At 34.1% G+C, this 20,330-nt stretch overlaps 2 protein-coding genes across 3 annotated transcripts; one reads left to right on the top strand and one right to left on the bottom strand.

The window, feature by feature from the left end:
- Positions 1–2,572: 2,572 nt before the first annotated feature.
- On the bottom strand, positions 2,573–11,046 carry LOC134251261 (SOSS complex subunit C-like). 2 transcript variants are annotated; one of them, XM_062733641.1, is made up of 5 exons: positions 10,966–11,046; positions 8,672–8,768; positions 3,584–3,623; positions 3,205–3,261; positions 2,573–2,739 (listed from the first exon to the last, which is right to left on the bottom strand). In XM_062733641.1, exons 1-5 carry the CDS (start codon positions 11,006–11,008, stop codon positions 2,644–2,646), a joined length of 333 nt encoding a protein of 110 aa, XP_062589625.1. In that variant the 5' UTR covers positions 11,009–11,046; the 3' UTR covers positions 2,573–2,643. The 2 variants fall into 2 exon arrangements, with proteins under 2 accessions (XP_062589625.1, XP_062589626.1); XM_062733642.1 differs by lacking the exon at positions 10,966–11,046 and adding an exon at positions 9,147–9,245.
- Positions 11,047–11,142: 96 nt separating this feature from the next.
- LOC134251301 (sorting nexin-30-like) lies at positions 11,143–18,556 on the top strand. The gene is made up of 11 exons (XM_062733700.1): positions 11,143–11,261; positions 11,623–11,817; positions 12,126–12,236; positions 12,393–12,554; positions 12,889–13,084; positions 13,644–13,774; positions 13,897–13,965; positions 15,293–15,379; positions 15,510–15,614; positions 15,748–15,900; positions 16,155–18,556. Exons 1-11 carry the CDS (start codon positions 11,154–11,156, stop codon positions 16,344–16,346), a joined length of 1,509 nt encoding a protein of 502 aa, XP_062589684.1. The 5' UTR covers positions 11,143–11,153; the 3' UTR covers positions 16,347–18,556.
- Positions 18,557–20,330: the final 1,774 nt, after the last annotated feature.

Consider the following 20,330-nt stretch of genomic DNA (forward strand, 5'->3'; position numbering starts at 1 on the left):
CAGTCTGTTGGTGACACTGGCGAGTTTTTTCCCCCCTGTACAGTATGTTTGAACCTTGTATGACAAATTTCATGATCGGACATTTTTGCAGTTTATTAAATCTTTAAGTTTTAAATTAAAACACCAATTTTATATCAAGCTTTAAATTTTGACTTGGGGGGGGGGGGTCGGAAACACCCACCCTCTCTCTCTCTCTGTGATTTTCTTCTGATAAACTTCTGCGTAAAAGTAACGTCTAAAACAACAACCTTGAAGCCCATCCCCCCCAAGAAAGCAAAGATTCTTCTTAAAAAGATCAGGAAAGTCGTATTTGAAGAAAATTTTTATTCGACGAGGAAAGTGTTTTCTCTTGAATAAAGAACTACAAACGCAGAAATATGGAAAAAAAAAACAACAACAATTAATTAATTTGTCAGACACCTCAAGCTAGAAGACCATTTCTAATATACTGAACTTATTTTCTCTTCGGATGTTTATTTTGCAAAATATTTTTATGCCCCGTAAGCGAAGATTCAGAGGCATATACTATTAGTAGTTTATGTTTTTTCCTTCCATATAAATTTGCTTGGTTTGAACTATGACTTTATGTTTCATATGTGATTGATTCTTGTGACTACGCTTCCCTTTGGGCGACCAAGTTTTGCAAAATTTTACCAGCCTTTAACCCTGGTAATAACCTTTGAACAGTTTATGCTTAGACTTTCTTATTTCATGTATATGTTGCTTGTGACAAGAGCTTTTCGTGCACCAATAATTTTGAGTCTTTGATCGTTACTTTTCACTTTGATCTACTTTTTAAAAAATTAAACCTTTGCTTGGTTGATGGTCGCCCGCGTGGCGCAGTGGTTAGAGTGTTTGATCCTTACGTCGCTTGTTCGAATCCCACCGCGGAACGTACATGACGTTTAAAGGGGGACCAAATTTAACGTGTTGACTTAGAACCGCTGGCATTGCGCGGATGGGGACAAAGAAATTGACTGGTTGTCGCTAGGATTTTCATATTCTACTGGTACAATGCTTGAGAAAAGTGCTTTCACTGGGTATATCTGATCTTCTTTGACCCTTGGACTTTAACCTTTAGTTTGGCCTACTTTGTAAAACTTTAATCTTGGTCATAACTTTTGGTTGATTGGTTTTAGGGTTGTCATAGATATATGTATTGTAACAGGATCTCTTCATAAACATATATCAATAATTTTTTATCTTGACCTTTGACTTTAACTTACTGTTGTAAAACTTTTAACTTTGACCATAGATTTTTAACAATTGGTTCTATGGCTTTCACATTGTTTCCAACAATTTTGACCTTGATATTTGAGTTTGAAACACAATAAACTTCAAACAATTGGTATTAGGGCTTTTATGTTTTAGTTACATACTTTAATGACTAAACATTCAGTGGATAAAACCAATTTTGACCTTGAAATTGTAGACTGACCTTCTTTTATAAACTTTAACCTTGGTCATAACTTTTTAATAGTCGGTACTAGGTTTCCTATTTCAAGTATATTCTTTGTGACAATACCTTTCCTTTGGTATTATAATTTTGACCATTTTACCTTTGAAATCAACATAATTTTGAAATTAATTTGAAAAATAATTTGAAAAAAATTTCATTTTTTAACTATTGCTGTGAATTTTAAAAATACCTTCCTTGTGACAAAAACTTTTTTAAGTATCTTATTTTATCTCATGCCGGTTTTGAAGTTTTGACCTACCTCTAAACAACTTTAACATTGGTCTTAAACCTCGGCAATAAGCTGCCATAATGGGGCAACAGTGTTTCACAAACACATCTTCATTTGGGGGGGGGGGTCCACTGCATATTTCTCCTCTCCTGTTATGTTTGGTGCTGTGACCATGCCCTGGAAGTGAAAGGTGAAAGGGAAGAGTCTGGGTCGGCATCTCTGGAGGTCAAAGATCCTTAAGGAGGGAGGAATGTTGTGGTCAGATGGGTTTGATTGCAAGTAACCACATTTCTAAATTGATAGAGCACCTGACTGGAGATTGAGGGAGCCTGGGTTGTAATCCTGGTCTGATCCGTCACATTTTTTCACCTCTCCCAGTTCATAATAATTACACATCTGAGTGTGCCAGACATACGTATATGTTTTATTTTAGTCAAATTTCCAGTAGTAGATCAACATAACCAGAATATCACCATTAAGGCTGGCAAAAAATAATTCTAAGTTTAACGTCACCAATAAAACAAACAAAATCTTCAAACAAATGAATATAATAAACTCATGTACATGAATTAAAATACTGTTAATATTTATAATAATGTAGGCTTATTGTTAAATAATCATTTTTCAGTAAACCTGTCACTTTAAATGAGACTCCCAGAGGGTTCAAATATTGCCTATTCCTATGGAATGTATATTTTTTGCGCTAAAAGTAGGACAGAAACTTTAAAAAAGTTGATTTGTTTGTTTTTTTTCAAAATGCCAATTTTCCGAAACCTACATGTTTAGTTGATGTTAAATGTAGAATTAACTTTGGACAGCCTAAGGCCACAATATGGACCAACTAACAAAGACTAATGATGTCTGTCCTCAAAAATATGACAAAGTTTGTTTTGTAACATGATTTTATTCAAAATGTTCAGATGATATTTACAATGATAAAGGCAATAAATAAATGCTATTTCTCATTAAATCTGGGTAAGACGGGTAAAATTAAGTTGCCAAATGAAGAGTCCTGGGTGATAAAGTAGCCCACTGAGTTAGCATTGGCATGCTGCAAAAAGAAAAGTCATCTTAATTAGCTCAAAGTTGTTTGACTGATGTTATATTAGCTTATTAGCCAGAAATAAAATGCTTTTGATCAGATAAAATTTTTTCCCCAAATATCAATTTTTCAAAGTTGAGCAAGACCATGAAATTAGATGTGCAACAAATTACAAATGTTACAAATAAGATAGGATAAACTAGCTAATCAACAAATTTAAGTAGAAGCAAAACTGTATTTTTACAATAACTATGAAATTGGTTCCAAAAATGAATGACATTGCACATTGATGATGTAACAGACTTTAAATTTTACAGCTGTTAGAAGAGATGCTTGACCCCTGAATTCCTGTGTATTTACCCTGACTAGAACTGAGAAGCTTTGTCATGCTGTATGTAATATGTTTGTCATGCTATATGTAATATGCATGTAATGTGCCTGACATTAACGATCACACCTGAACTCTGCCCTCACCTGTAAGGCTGTCCTTTGGGCAGGTGTCATATGCTGGGTTTCCATTACCAAACTGATCTGAAAGACAATTAACACCATTCTTATTTACACCCCCCCTGTCAACCTGTACAGATCTAACCTTCCGTCCGACCATCAAAGGCTAATAAGAGTCAATACAATGAGGAGTTGGCTGCAAAATACAATTTAACTATACAAATTCTTGGTCAAAATATTGCAAGATTTTGATTTTATGATATACATTTAATATGATTGTACTAGACAGAATTCAGCATTGATCTGCGTACATGTAACAGATATTGCCTTACAGCAGTTCTTTTATTTGCTGACAGAATTTAACAAATGGATGTAAACACTTGTGATTACAAATTGAATACATTACATTTCCTGGCAAAGACACAGGGGGCGGGACGGCAGGGGCACTGAAAAAAAACAATCAGCAGCAAATAAAAACAAGTTCAAACAATGTTGTTTGTCTTATTAACAAGGAGCACATCAATCAATGTGTCTTTTTTATCTGTATTAAATATCTGTTAACATGATAAATAGCTTTGTCAAAGTGTGGCTAACTCCCTCTAATTCTATAAATAGTCATTTTTAATTAGCAAATATCAACACATTTCTATATATACCCTTTCTCTCTTTAATTATTTTTGATAAGGTATATATAGTCTGTTATATTATTCTAGACCTTGTACATTACTCCTACTATTACCGGGTAATAATCAATAACATTTGATCAAATGAAAGGCTTCTCTGATCTGTTTGATCATCTGTACCTGTACAGTAAGTTTCTATCAGACAATCTTTATTATTTATTTTGCTGGACCACACCCCTCTCTGGCCCCATAGGCTATACTGACAAGATTACCACAAAGATATCAATTACCCGTACACATTCAGTAAGGCAGAATTGAGATATAAGGTATACTGTCATAGTACTTTGAGAGATCCAGAGGCCACAATACTTACCCAAGTCATCTTTCTTTTCTATGTAACCATATATAAATAAACCCCTCAGTGTGGCCATCAAATTGTATGATTACAGTTTAATACGATAAATGAGTTTACTTAGGCTTGATATCAAGTTTTTAATTTGCAGTTGTGAAGTAAGTCAGTAAAAGTTGCCCAATTGTCTTAAATTTAATGCCACTGGTTCCATAGAAATCAGCCAAATATGACAACATTCTTGATGAGGCTGAGACTCAACATTTATATAATTACTAGGTATGTATCCTGGTGTTTTCTTAACTTAGTTGTTAACCTGTTTTATTGCAATTAAATAAAAAAAAAAATACAGGAGAAGGATTTTCACACTTATTCTATTTTTATTGTAACACGTAGTAATTTATCTTCTTCAAGTTTTATTGGAATCAGAACACGTCTTTAAAAATTTCACATAAAATTCTAATTGTGGCATCACTATTCATCAAAATAAACTAAATAAGAAATGACTGATAGATTTAAGTGCCTCAGTGTAGTTTAATTGTGAATTAAGCTTTATTGACATCACGCCAAACCTGTGGGAGGAGAAGAAAACACACAAATGACAGACACTCGGGCCGCGGAATAATAATGATACATGTACTTCTGTGTATTATGGTTCACTGATGAAAACTTTCTGCTTACAAATGGAGGTTAATAAAATAATAAAAAGGATCATCTGAACTGTTATTGAGTAAATTGCAAATATCACAGTATAATGCCATCCCAGCTGATACCAAGACCTACTAGACACCCAAAATCATAAACTCTGTTGGTTTAAGAAGAGTACAAAGCTAACAAGCAAATTAAAAAAATTGTGGTCACCCACTTTCAGTATCTCTGTGTTTGTAATTATTTATGACAAAAAGTAACTGCCTTTACTGTGTATCCCATTTTAGCTATAGAACTGTAGCTTTTCAAAGAAAAATGTTGGCAGACCAAAGAGCTACAGTGCCACCCATAGAAAAACAGTATATTTATTGTGCACCAAAAGTTGTACTCAGTTCTGGATTTATTTCTCTGAATTCTTACCTCAAATTCATAAAACCTTTATTTCCAAAAAAATTTTTTGGACCTATATGAACTACACTCATAGTTTATGACTGCAGAAAGCAAGCTAAACCATATTATCATATTGATATAACAGTAAAAAATAGGCCAATTTTTCAACAGGCTCACTTTATGAGCCATGCAGGGAGGATATTAAAAATAAGCCATGTTTTGTTGAATAGTATAGATATAGGATCTCCCATATGTAGTTGGATATGATTTTTATGCAACAAGTTGTGTTTTTTTTAATCCCCAGCCTTGGTGAGGGGATAAAGGCACACAATGAGCTGGATAATAATCATATCCAACTACAAATTATGGGAGATTCTTTTTATCCCATGTTAAATACTTCACACTGTTTTTATATCTGACATCACTTTATTTTACTTCATCATGCTAACGCAGAATCCATTGTGACATCATAACTGCACTTAACTCAGTGGGATATGAAAAAAATATCCATGGGATAAAGGAGTAACATGGGATCATAAGAGTATAAAGAACTCACAGCGGGTAATATTTTGACATGGTAGTCTGAAAAATACTGAAAAATAATTTTTTTTAAGGCCCAAAACCTGAGCACCAAGGGTAGGACTAGTATAAAATGGCTTTTTATTGTAAAGTTTAAATCCAAAAGTAGTCCCATGACCAATCATGGATTTGCTATTTTTTAGAAAATGATTGAGAAGAAGATTTTTAAAGAATTTTCCTATATATTTCTATGTAAAACTTTGGTTGGCCATTTTGGCCCCGCCCTACCCCCGGGGGTCATAATTTGAATAAAATTGAATCTACACTACCTGAACATGCTTCCATATAAATATGATGAATAATGGCTTTGTCATTCTTGAGAAGAAGATTTTTAAAGAATTTTCCTATATATCTCTATGTAAAACCTTGGTCGGCCATTTTGGCCCCGCCCTACCCCCGGGGGTCATGATTTGAACAAACTTGAATCTACACTACCTGAGGATGCTTTCATATATATATGATGAATTATGGCTTTGTCATTCTTGAGAAGAAGATTTTTAAAGAATTTTCCTATATATTTCTATGTAAAACTTTGGTCGGCCATTTTGGCCCCGCCCTACCCCCGGGGGTCATGATTTGAACAAACTTGAATCTACACTACCTGAGGATGTTTCCCCATAAGTTTCATCTTTCCTGGCACAGTGGTTCTTGAGAAGAAGATTTTTAAAATATACCACTAAATTTTCATTAATTCCCAATTATCTCCCCTTGAATAAGGGCGTGGCCCTTCATTTGAACAAAATTGAATCCCCTTCACCGAAGGATACTTTGTGGCAAGTTTGGTTGAAATTGGCCCAGCGGTTCTTGAGAAGAAGTCGAAAATGTGAAAAGTTTACAGACAGACATTAGACGGACAGACGGAAACCAGACAAAATGTGATCAGAAAAGCTCACTTGAGCCTTCGGCTCAGGTGAGCTAAAAACCAGCACACTACCAGTATTATATCTGTTATGCTGTTCTTGAGAAGAAGAGCTTTAAAGATTTTTCCTATGAATTCCTATGCAAAACTTTGATTGAACATTGTGGCCCCACCCTACTCCAGGGTCATGATTTCAACAAAGTTCAATCTACATTACTGAAGTGCTTTCATACAAGTTTTGCATTTTTGGTCCAGTGGTTTTTTTTAAAAGATGCCATCAATTTTTCACTAATTTGTAATTTTCTCTACTTTGAATAAGGTGTGGTTCTTCATTTGAATAAAACTGAATCCACTTTAAGGTTAGTTTGGTTGAAATTGGTCCAGTGGTTCTTGAGAAGAAGTCTAAATTATGAAAAGTTAATAGATGAGTTAATGTAACTCAGTGTTACAGCTTGGTGAATGGTGATAGAAGACATATCACAGAAGACAAGTGTGGCTGCAATGCATTTTACGCTGCTAGTGATTGATAAATTGTCAAATGTGTGGATGCATGGTGTGAAGTACATTACAGTAGTGTATTATGCAAGTCATAAACTTTACGGTGATCCGTAAAAAGTCTAATGACTGTATAATTGTGAAGTGCCCATTCCATATTTATAGTATCTTGACAGGTCCAATACAATCAGTACATTAAGCTATGTTGCTAGAATTTCCTGCCATAACTTTATTTAGCTAGTTATGGTGGCTTTATTTAGCTATTTTAATTACACTTTTCACAAAGAAGATGGGGGATAAGGTGGGCAGAATGCCTAAAGCGCGACAGATAAGAAGTGAAAAATTTAATCTCAATTATATCCAAATTTTATGTCATATTTCATCTAATATTAAAGTATACTTAATGTAAAATCTCAACAATTTATAAAAATCTCACAAAGACTTAAAATATTTGCCTATGAAAAAGCATACACAGACTTAAAAGAACAAAAACGATCATTTTTTCATACTTTAACAACATTTTTCAATATGAGTGGGTCTTCACTCCATTTTTTTTGAAAGATAATCCTAAACGTTTGCAATAAAATAAATATTTTTTGGTTTACAAAAAAATGGAACGAAGACCCACTATACCTTAAAAGTACACTTTTATGACAAAACATTTGCATCTTTCCGAGAAATACTTCAAGTCCATTAAGTTAAGGGTCATATCACAAACATGATTTAACTGCCCCTACACATCATGAGCCATGTAGCAAAATGGTTAGCGCGTTAGTCTCAAAGCAGTCTGATACATCGGTATTTTATTGCTCAGGTTCAAATCCAAGGTATACTATCGAATATTTTTATAAATGAAATTTTTTAAAGAGATTTATTTTCTCTCAGAAAATTTTTTTTTTCTCATAATTTCATAAATTTCAATAATGAGAAGTAAATTTAAATACTCAACTTACATATCAAATATGATTTCTTGATAGCTGACGCTATAGGCATTCTGCCCGCCTTATCCCCCCATCTCCTTTTGTGTTTTGTTTAAAAAGCAGAGATATAAAACTGCTGCGTTTGAAAACTTTAAAGCAGAAGACGTATTTCAGTTGTTTGTGTAACTAACCACCTTGTGTGAGATGAGGCGTGGATAAGTATGATTACTTCCTATTGTGCTGAATAATTAACAATCAATTATCATATTAACCTGAACTGGTCTTCTTTGTTATTTCATTCAGTAATTGTTTGTTGACAAATTAACTGTAGAATATAGCCCCAAAGCTTTTAAAACTTTGATTGTGCAGAAAATGACACATCTTTAAGGGGGATTTTTCATGAATTGTTTTCCGATGAAGTCAAACTTTAAAAAAATATCAATGTATTCTGACATTTGTGATTTTCAGCACATCCTGTATAAAATTAGGGCATACAGCTTCATGGGCAAAGGAATACACTTTCACTGTTAAATAATGTGATCAGATGTTAAAAGCCAAGATTTAAATAAATGCAAGTAAAAGATGTACACACCTATGATCTACAGCTCTGAGACCTGACATATTATCTTACCTGTTTGTAATGGGGCTACTCACTGACCCACCATGTCCCCCTCGAAGTCGTCTCTTCTGTTCTTCTAGCTGTTCCAGTATCCTTCTGTTCCTATTTTCTGCTCAAAGAAGTATTTCATTTTAATCAAAATCTGTAGCTTTGTTTTAAGAAGCGTTGTAGAAATCACAGAATTGGTATCTTTGATGAAGCAATACAGGAGTAACTTTACTTTACCGAGCCCAAGAAAAACCCACTAAACAAGATGTTTGTAAAACACTTATGCCCCCTCCCCCAAATGATTGGAATTTTTCTAAGTCCAAGGGGCATTACTCTATTCAAAATGGCTCAATCATACCCAAAACAGAACTTGACTTCGATATTCTTATCATGAATGAACACTGTGTATTACTATCAGTCAAAAATTTGTGCAAGGACTAACCCTTAGTCTTTCAGGTAGGTGCAAGCCCTAATTAGTCAAAAAATGTACAAGACTTACCCTTATCATTTGATAAGTGGCGTAAATCTTTCATCACACTGTGCAATGAGCGGGCAGATCTTAAGACCGGTAATGTTAAGTCTACCTAGCTGCAGAACTGTAACTCTAAAAATATATATATATATACTGATGGACTGAAGCGCGACAGTGTCACCCATTGGAAAAAGTGTGTACTTATTGTGCACAAAAATGTGTGCTAGCTGTTTCTCAATTTATTTCTCTGTGTTTTCTCAAACTGCCATCTCAAAATATTACTAACCATGTGTTCCTAACTTTTTTTTTACTATTTCCACAACGAAACATTCCATAAAACTGTTGTTAATAGACGGTAGATGGTAGACCTCGACATGGGCCTGAAATTGAGACCATCTAAAACTTTGCTTATTTACAGTGTCATTTTTGGCAGCAAGATAATTCGTCCAATACTCTTTGTGCAATTATCAAATTTGAAAATAGTTTAGTCGATGGATGTCAAAGAAGTGTTATAAAATCAAGCTTTTGTATAGTAGAGGTAAGATTTACTTAGAATAATTAATCCAAAATAGAGCGCAATTTTCTTGTGCAAAGGTTAAAAGATTATACTTGTAAAGGGTCTCCGACCCATCACATAAGTTTGGTAAGACTTCAAACAAGAGGTGCAGTTTTTTTTTTCTATGGGTGGCACTGTAGCTCTCTGGTCATTTATCCCAATTTTTTCAGACAAGAGAGCTACAGATCTGCAGCTGAAGTCTACCCACCACATAATATTTCAGAAAGTGCATACATGTTAACTCTATTGCTTTAGACGGGAGTCTACTGTTTTTTCACTCAATCTCACACCTACCAATTCTATTGGTAAATCTACCGCTTTTTTCTACAAAAGTTTTGTCAAAAACAATTTTTTGGTTCACTTGGAAAGCCATATTGAAGCCACTTTCATAAAATCTCATAAGACATCACATGATTTGACCCGTGAGCATAAAAATGCTTTTTTGTACTGATGTGTACCTCGATTTCAAGCACATATTTGACAACAACAACAGCACAAATCTCTGTGATTACATTGGTTACAATAAATTCTGTCAACATCACTGCTAGGAAAATGGAGATACGGCATTTTGGAATTGGATGAAAATGTTTGACGTTGTCTTTAAAAGCACAGGAGCTTGCAATTTTATCAATAAAGTCATTAGAAATCACTCATTGACCAAGCCATGAGGCACGTTGCATCTCTACTTTCGTTTTCAATCATCGCTGGAAATCCAATTTATTTTTAAAAAGATGGGAATTAGTTTTATATCTAGATTAAACAATGTCATCATTTGCTGTGTTGACAATTGAATGAACATTCTGAGTCTGACAGAATTAAATAGGCTAATACTATGTCAGCAAAGATCACTCTTCAAAAGGTTAAGTTAAGCAGCCAATCAAAGTAAATGATGAGCATGAAAAATATTTAAATTTGTATAATTTGTGTCAAACTTGAAGTGTTTCTCTCTACTTCATTGCAGTTGATATTGCAGTTGTCATCTAATCATAATCATGGCCATATTTACATAAAATATATCTTTGTAAACCCATGCGTTAGACAACCCGCGCAATGCTACCTCTTTCGAGGTCTGAATCTCCCTTTCTTTCATCACAGTAGATTAACATGTATGGAAAGTGAGAAACGGATATGTCTGCATAAAAAATAATTTTACAAACATGTCTGGTTCAAACCTAACTTTATGTCTATTGAAAGAATTTTTTGCTTGTAAACCTTTCCCAATCAGTCAATGGTCCTGCATTTCCTTATCTCAATTCACAAAATAAGCTACGGTAAACCCAGATTTTATACCTTGTCCAGCACCTCCTGGAGTTTGGAAAGCCATCTCTGACATCGACCCCTATATCAATAACAAAAATAGTTAATTATTTGTATCCAGGATTTTCATTGGTAGATATATCAGCCTCAGCCAATGAAAAGCCGTATTGCAAAAGCGCACTAATTTTTTTGTCATTGTCATAAGGGTGCCTGTTTATATTATGGCAATGGCAGATACCAAGGATGAAATCCATTCTCCTGACACTTCAGACGACCAGTTAAAGTTTAGAGACCCTCTCATAAGTGGACTGGATGCCAGTGATGGCGAAGTTTGTATTTAAAAGAAATTGAAATTTACAGCATTCCAAAGAATTAAGAATAACAACCTAAATGTAGTAGGGGGTGTGTTGCATGTGAGGCTGCTATTTAGAAATTGCAGAAGTACCACACATGGCAAAGAAGACAGCTTGTCATGGAGATGATAACTATTCCTATTTGATGAATGAGTTTTTTCCTGTAAACAGTGTATTGTGCTGTTCCTATGCATAGCTAGGATCACAACCTCCATTTCTAAGTTTTGAATAAAATTCTGCATCAAAATTTGTTTACATAATGAAATGGTATTTTATATTTCCTCTATTTTTTAAGGATATCACAAATGTTTGTGCATTCTTTATATGATCATTGCAGATGGAAAGCTTGAGTCTTGATGCATCAGCAAGGTCAGAACCCAGTGTCTCTAGAAGTTCTAGTCTGATGGCAAATCTTAGTCGCTATGATGATTGTTTGGATGATGAAACAAGAGATCTATTTGTGGTTGTGGATGACCCAGAAAAACATACAAGCACTCTGGAGGCATATGTAACATTCAGAATAACCTCAAAAGTATGTTATGCATTTAATGTACTCTCAAAACTGATTATTCCTACAGTAAGTTCATCTAAAAGAGTGTTGCATAACAAGTGAACAGATGCAACCCTCAAGACAAAATGAGATATGAAACATTAAGTTGTCAGTTTAAATGAGATATTAGACATTCATTTTAAGATTCACGGGGATTGTATTATTTGAAAATGTGAAAGAGAGAAAAAATAACACAGGGTGAAAGGGTTAGGGGTTAAAAAATATCATTTGTACTGTAGTGTAAGAACAGTGCAAAATACTTATAAACATCAATGCAAATTACTGTTTAGACAACAAGAAGTGAGTTTGATGACAGCCAGTACCAAGTTCGCAGAAGATATAATGACTTCCTCTGGCTTAGACAAAAACTAGAAGAAAGCTATCCCACACATCTAGTACCTGTAAGATGATGCTTGACTTGTATCATATAAATAATATATTTTTTAAATATTATAATTATGCTTTATATTTCAAGATGGTACATGATAAAATATTTTAAATTGATAAATAAAAAGCATGCTTGTGCTAATATGGCATTAAATTCGTTACAATTCCAGCCCTTGCCAGAGAAGCACAGTTTACGCAGACTTGACCGATTTAGTCCCGAGTTCCTGAAAGTCAGACAACAAGCGTTACAAAAGTTCCTGACACGTTTGGCAGATCACCCGGTTCTTTCCTTTGATAAAAATTTTCAAGTTTTTCTGACAGCAAAAGCCTGGGTAAATATTGCAGAACATAGGCAAATTTTGTTAAGTTTCAGAAAAATACAACATTTGGAACCTAAAAAACTCTGATAAAGAAAAATGCTATATAATTTTTGTCTGCCACCAAGACAAAAGTATTGCTTCACTTCTTCCTCTTCATTGCATGCATGTGTAGAAAACGTGTATCATAACAAAAATATGTCACACTCCTAATGTTACTTTAAATGCAATTATTTTAAAAATATCTATTCTGTATAATGATGCATTTGGAGATTTTCCTTTGAATACTTAATACATATTTTAATTATAAAATATATGCATAACTATTTTTGTTTAATGTTTGTTCCAGGAGTTTCAAGCTCATAAGAAGCATGGGACTGGAATTCTGAGCAGGATGTCGGACTCCATTCACAACATTAGTGCATCTTACATGATGAAGAACCGAAGTCCAGAATTCACCCTGATTTATGAATATGTACAGACCTTTGCTGAGAAGCTCGGTGTTATTGATCGCATATCACAGAGGATTGTTAAAGAACAAACAGGTAAACCCCATTCACAGAGGATTGTTAAAGAACAAACAGGTAAATCCCATTCACAGAGGATTGTTAAAGAACAAACAGGTAAATCCCTTCACAGAGGATTGTTAAAGAACAAACAGGTAAACCCCATTCACAGAGGATTTTTAAAGAACAAACAGGTAAATCCCATTCACAGAGGATTGTTAAAGAACAAACAGGTAAATCCCATTCACAGAGGATTGTTAAAGAACAAACAGGTAAATCCCATTCACAGAGGATTGTTAAAGAACAAACAGGTAAATCCCACATCACAGAGGATTGACGTGAAATCAATCTGTATAGGATAGCTCATAGTCTAAACTATAAGACATGTTATATATTTTTCACAATATTTTTTTATGTTAGTATTGAAATATCTGATTATATGAATGCTTGCATTGTTAATGTAAATTCAGTCACAAGAATGCAAGATATCTGATTATATGAATGCTTGCATTGTTAATGTAAATTCAGTCACAAGAATGCAAGATCCTAAAAAAAAAACATGACATGAGTATGTAACCAGCCGGTGTCCTTAATTTAGATTATGTACTAGAGATGTGTGAGTGGGGTCCTATCTATACACTGTGGTCAAACTCTGAGGACCAGTTGACCTCCCCCCTTTTAGCCATGTCTAGAGCTGTTGATGTGTGTGCCCAGGCTCTGAAAGAAACTGTAAGTTGACTGATTTACAGATGTAATATATTGCTTTTCTCATGATATCAATTTGAAATGATTTGAAAAAAAAAATGTAATGTTACATAAAACAAAATCAAGGCTTTGTAATCTATGTCTAGATTGAATCAACAGAGGACAATTTCTCACAGCCTTTGAAGGAGTATATACTCTACACAGATGCTATAAAAGTAAGTTCCATAGTCCAAGATTATTTGTGTATAGTTAGTAAGTGTCTGTCCGTTATATCATAAAGAAAACAGGTAGACAATATATGCAGTTTTTGACTGTAACATAGGAGAATAAAAATAGATATGGATAGGGGATTAATTTCACGGGTTGTAATTTTCACGTTTTTCTCTCATCTGACACGATCGCGGTTTCTTGAATTTGCAGAATTGGTATATGATAAAAGTTACCTCCCTTGTCTATATCCATTTAATCCATGCCATAGGTACATGTAATAATGATTTGATAAATGCAATTGACGATTAATTAAAACAAGTGCAGTTATCAATGTCCTTGGCTATAAACGTCAAATTACTTTCCTATATGCTATTACGATGAGTGCAGGTACATCCCCAAAATCTTCAATTAAACACGGCGAAAAACCACTGGATGGTATATATGTAGGTCAAGGAAATAATATCCTTCCACATCTTCTGTAAGTTGGATTGTTAATTGAATGATTTTTAAAAACCAAAATGTCGATAAAAACCAATATGCATGAAAATGCAGGTAACAAATACACGTGGTAACAAATAGTTACCCACGTTCAATCAAAACCCATGGCCCACGTGTTTTGATTGATGGAACATGTAGCGTTGGCTATTAAAACAGCTTTTTAACAAATACAGGTAATTATCTGCTGATTTGAATTAAAGTAAAGTGTGATAATTAACTTAAATAATTGAATGGCAAGAACCACTCATAATTACTGATATGACCATGTACCGCATGTACATGTATATAATCCTATCATAGTTTATTCTCAAATTTCCAAATAAAACATGGAAATTATTGAAAATTTATTCAGGCCAAAAAAAATAATTGTCTTGTTTCCTGCTACCAGCCAGAAAAAAAATAGGGTAGGTAGGTAGGAAAATTATTTTATTTTTTAATTTTATTTTATTTTTTCCAAAGGTATTTTTTTTGGATATGAACTACTACAAAACCAAATTGAACATGTCATAGCAGTGGAATTTTACAAAAGTCCATATTTTAAACATATATTTCATGAAATACAACTTGAGAATATATATATTTTTTCACTTTTGAAACATGAAATTTGTAAAATTTTGAATTTGTTCCCCAAAAGCTAAAAAAAAACTTTAGGGTCGGGTGCAAAAAAATAGGGTAGGTCGGGTAGCAGGAAACAAGACTATTTTTTATTTTGGCCTCACTGTTTCTTGAATTCACAGATTTATTAACACCGTGAATATAGCAAATATTAACACTGCGAGTTATTTTCCCCCTGTGTATTATTTGTATATCAGAGATACTATTGTGTTTTAATAGGCAGTTTTAAGAAGAAGGGATGCAATACAAATGGAATATGAGACAACAGTAGATGAGCTGAACAGAAAAAAAGATGAACGAGAACAGGTAATGATTCAGTTTACAATGTATGTACAGATGTATCAATGTCAACAGATTAAAACCTTTTTTTGTAATACCGGTACCTTCTAATGGTAATTTTTTGGGGATTGTAAATTTGATATTCTAACAACTGTAGGTGAAGATTTCTGATCAGACCTACTCTATTGGGGCCTTCCTTGGCAAAGATCCAGAGGATGTCAAGCAACAGAAACAAGATAAACTGGAACAGCAGATAGAGGAGGTAACAGCTGCTGTTTTGGCACAGTTAATAATCATGTTTATATTAAAGAGTTTTTGAGAAACTATTTCATAACATTGTTCCCCTTGATCATTCTTTGACATGGTGGTAAAAAATGTTTGTCTTGTTTGTGCAGCTTACCAAGAAGATGGAGGTGCTGAACGACCGGACGGTTTGTGCGGACACTGACCTGAGGGTGGACATGGAGCGATGGCACAAAAATAAACAAAAAGATCTCAAAGAGCTCTTCATAGAGTCTGCAGATAGACAGATTCTATACTACGAAAAGGTATGACTTAGGAGGAAATGAAGTTCACCTGAATGTGTTATATTGTGTTTTAATCAGCTTTTACTAAAAAGAAAAGGTAAAAAGTAACAGCTGGATCGGAATCGAACCCAGGACCCAAGCATTACTAGTTAGGTGCTCTAACCACTGAGCTACCCTGGCTGATATTGGTCCATATAACCACTACATTGCCATACATGTTTTCATATAAATTTTTCATTTTTCTTCATAAATAGCATATATTTTTATTGTTTTAGTGTCTGAAGGCTTGGGAGGATGCAGTAAGAGCCATTCAAGCCAAGGACGTTTTACAAGATGTTCCAGAATCACAGGTGACAGAAACATCACCCAATAACACATCATCAGAGGATCGCGGGGACACAATGGAGGAATCCAGCACCACCAGCGAGCCTCACGAGGGGGGAACTAACAGTGAACCCTCTGTATAACGGGAGGAACCAACCTTTACAAACTGTTCTCACTCATGTCTTAATGCTGAAAATAGTCGAGTCAGGTCAAGACAGATTTTTATGATCTAGTCATATTTTCTTGATTTTTATGATTATTATGTGAGAAAAATGATCATACCTGAATAAAAACGTACTCTCCTGGAATTGTTTTCTGGTAGGAATCGTGTAATTTACATCTTGTAGCAGTATCTCATGTTTTGTCAGATGTAGAGAAAATATGCATATAACAATTTTAAATGACACATGTACATGTATTTGAATGATATTTGTTGAGCACATGTTGTATATCAAATTTTTTAATCTATAAGCAACTTAGTCTCTAAAATCTAAACTGTGATGTTATGTATATACATGTTTTATAACTACGACTATATATGGTAGAAGAGGGACCCAGATTGATCTTAAGTTAGCTCCCTTTATCAGTATTGCATTTATTCATGTGTCTTTTTGAACCCTGTGTAATTCGTTACTGATATTTTGTTTTGGAGCATTTCTGTTTTTACATTTTATGAGAAAAAAGGGTTTCACCTTGTTACAAACATTCCATATACCCTAAGTTCATCTTACTGCTTGTATAATAAAGGTGAATCAATCTACATTTATAATTTATCCATTTTTTGTGATATTTTTAGTTAGTGTTTCACTTTGAAGGAGGAAAACAATGACAAATTGTTTAAGATAATGCCGGTAATGTAGCTCACCCTCCATTGAAAATTTTGATTTTCAAAACAATACTCATTTATTTAATACGGTACACATGTATTCATATTTTCTTCTTTTCGGGAGGATTTAACTGAGGATGGAGAAATCATGTCTGGGTTTTTTTCTGTGAGCATGGTAGCATTTTCTGTTTCTTGAAAGCAGGGTAACTTTGAACTGTATGTGTTAAAAACTTAAATAAACTTGGAAGGGGGTTGTTATGAAGAACAGATACATGTAGTTTACTTTATTTATCACTGAAATATAAAAATACTCCTTTACTGGAAATAGAATAAAACATGTAAACCTTGCATTATACTGTATAAGTTATCCATTCATGATATTTTTATATCTTTAATATATATAAGCTTGTTTAAGGCTATAACAGTAAAAGCTGTTTTTTTGTTGTTTTTTTTCTACATGAGGTCCATGTGAATCCCAAGATAAAACAAAGAAAGGTTGTTTTGTTTTAATTTTTGTTGATAATTTATTGTGTGTGATATTATTTTTGTGACTGCCATTTGTCCATGCTATCTCTCTCTCTCTCCCCCTCTTTCTCTCTCTCTCTCTGTTATTTTTGTCTGCTGACTTGTCTTGACTGATCATTGTTTTAGATTTCATGCTTTGCTAAAAACAATGTACTGTAACTTTAATACTTAATGTCATATTTTATTGCAACTAAAACAGATTTGGATTGAAGGTATCAATTTTCAAATTTGCACTGTATGAAATGTGAAAACTAAGCAGGATATAAAAATTAATGTCACACACACAAACAGTAAATATGGGTTTGTTATTTCTAATCTAGAAAATGTTTTTACTTTTTTGGACCAAAATTGTTCAATTTAACTTGGGTCATCTTGGGGCAGATTCAAGACCTACAGAATCTTAATTCAGATTTTGAAAATCTAACCTCTGTGTAGCATAACGTACAGAATTGGAATCCTGATTAGCTTTTTTTTTGTATGCACACATGTTTTTCACTATTCCTAAAGTTTATCGAATAAAATTATGGAAATACTTAATATATTGGTGTACAAAAACATTGTACAGTGTATTTCATTTTTAATGGTCATTAACAAAAAAATGGTTGTTAGTTTGTGAATTTTACAGTTGATGTAGTTTTAAAAAAGAGGTTAACTAGAGTTGATAACAGTATATAGAAGAAACTTATGAAATCTACTTGCCATACAAAATGAATATTAATTTGCTAAGATGCAGAAATCTTTCAAGAAAATGCAGAATACCAGCGATTTCAATTGACACATCACTTGTTTAAATTTCAGGTGGCATTACTAATTTCTTCATTGATCTCTTTTTGTTAATGTACCAGGTAGACAGTTGGGACTGTGAACAGGATTAGAATAATAAGATTATACATGTAACATTATAATATCAAATGTTTACTGTGCTCTATCTGTGCAATATTGTAGTTCTTTAATCAAAGATGTTGTTTTTGATTAATAAAGTGTTAAACACTTTTGTTTATAGACTGTATTGTGAGTTATAGAAATGAATTTGAAGAAAATTTTGATGACTTGCAGTATGACAGCCTATGTTGATTAATAAATATAATCTTGAGAATTGAGAAGGGGGGGTCCCAAGCCTGAACATTTCAAGAGGGGGGATTTGTTGGAAAGATCATGAAAATATATAATGTTTTGTAAGTGAATAATATCAGTGGAAAAGGTTAAGAGACTCTAATGCTCAATTTTAGGATATCCATTGTGTAATGTGTAAACACAAAGAAATATTAAGAGAAGGAATATACATGCATAATTCAGATTTGACAATCCAAGACAGCAAGCATACAATGTAGAAATTTTAATATGTACTCCAGAGGAGTAAATAGAGGATGTAGATCTAATGATGTGTGAGGATGTAGATCTAGTGATGTGAGAGGATGCAGATCTAGTGATGAGTGAGGATGTAGATCTAGTGATGAGTGTGAGGATGTAGATCTAGTGATGTGAGGATGTAGATCTAGTGATGAGTGTGAGGATGTAGATCTAGTGATGTGAGGATGTAGATCTAGTGATGTGTAGGAGGATGTAGATCTAGTGATGTGTGAGGATGTAGATCTAGTGATGTGAGAGGATATGGATCTAATGATGTGAGAGGATGCAGATCTAGTGATGTGTGAGGATGTAGATCTAGTGATGTGTGAGGATGTAGATCTAGTGATGTGAGGATGTAGATCTAGTGATGTGAGAGGATGTAGATCTAGTGATGTGAGAGGATGTAGATCTAGTGATGTGAGAGGATGTAGATCTAGTGATGTGAGAGGATGTAGATCTAGTGATGTGAGAGGGTGTAGATCTAGTGATGTGAGAGGATATGGATCTAATGATGTGAGAGGATGCAGATCTAGTGATGTGTGAGGATGTAGATCTAGTGATGAGTGTGAGGATGTAGATCTAGTGATGTGTGAGGATGTAGATCTAGTGATGTGTGAGAGGATGTAGATCTAGTGATGTGTGAAAATGTAGATCTAGTGATGTGAGAGGATGTAGATCTATTGATGTGTGAGGATGTAGATCTAGTGATGTGTGAGGATGTAGATCTAGTGATGTGTGAGAGGATGTAGATCTAGTAATGTGTGAGGATGTAGATCTAGTGATGTTTGTGAGAGGATGTAGATATAGTAATGTGAGTGAGAGGATGTAGATCTACTGATGTGTGAGAGGATGTAGATCTAGTGATGTGTGAGGCTGTAGATCTAGTGATGTGTGAGGATGTAGATCTAGTGATGTGTCATAGGATGTAGATCTAAAGATATTTGAGGATATAGATCTAGTGATGTGAGAGGATGTAGATCTAGTGATGTGTGAGAGAATGTAGATATAGTGATGTGTGAGGATGTAGATCTAGTGATGTTTGTGAGAGGAAGTAGATCTAGTGATGTGTGAGAGGATGTAGATCTAGTGATGTGTGAGGATGTAAATCTAGTGATGTGAGAGGATGTAGATCTAGTGATGTGTGAGGATGTAGATCTAGTGATGTTTGAGAGGATGTAGATCTAGTGATGTGTGGGATTGCATCCTCTCACATCACTAGATCTACATCCCCACACATCACTAGAAGTACATGTACATGTGTGAGGATGTAGATCTAGTGATGTGTGAGGATGTAGATCTAGTGATGTGAGAGGATGTAGATCTATTGATGTGTGAGGATGTAGATCTAGTGATGTGTGAGAGGATGTAGATCTAGTGATGTGTGAGGATGTAGATCTAGTGATGTGTGAGGATGTAGATCTAGTGA

This window comes from Saccostrea cucullata, unplaced genomic scaffold (assembly GCF_032062105.1).
Source record: "Saccostrea cucullata isolate Sc308-1 unplaced genomic scaffold, CSIRO_AGI_Scuc_v1 ctg272, whole genome shotgun sequence".
NCBI lineage: Eukaryota > Metazoa > Mollusca > Bivalvia > Ostreida > Ostreidae > Saccostrea > Saccostrea cuccullata.

Coding starts and splice junctions, on each gene's coding strand:
- LOC134251261 (XM_062733641.1), bottom strand. CDS start 11,008: ATGTCAGAGATGGCTTTCCAAACTCCAGGAGGTGCTGGACAAG. Junction 3,624..8,671: donor AGTAGCCCCATTACAAACAG/GTAAGATAATAT, acceptor GTTTTTTTTCAG/TGCCCCTGCCGTCCCGCCCC. Junction 3,262..3,583: donor CTGTGTCTTTGCCAGGAAAT/GTAATGTATTCA, acceptor ATTGTCTTTCAG/ATCAGTTTGGTAATGGAAAC.
- LOC134251301 (XM_062733700.1), top strand. CDS start 11,154: ATGGCAATGGCAGATACCAAGGATGAAATCCATTCTCCTGACACTTCA. Junction 12,237..12,392: donor ATCCCACACATCTAGTACCT/GTAAGATGATGC, acceptor TTACAATTCCAG/CCCTTGCCAGAGAAGCACAG. Junction 13,966..15,292: donor TCTACACAGATGCTATAAAA/GTAAGTTCCATA, acceptor GTGTTTTAATAG/GCAGTTTTAAGAAGAAGGGA.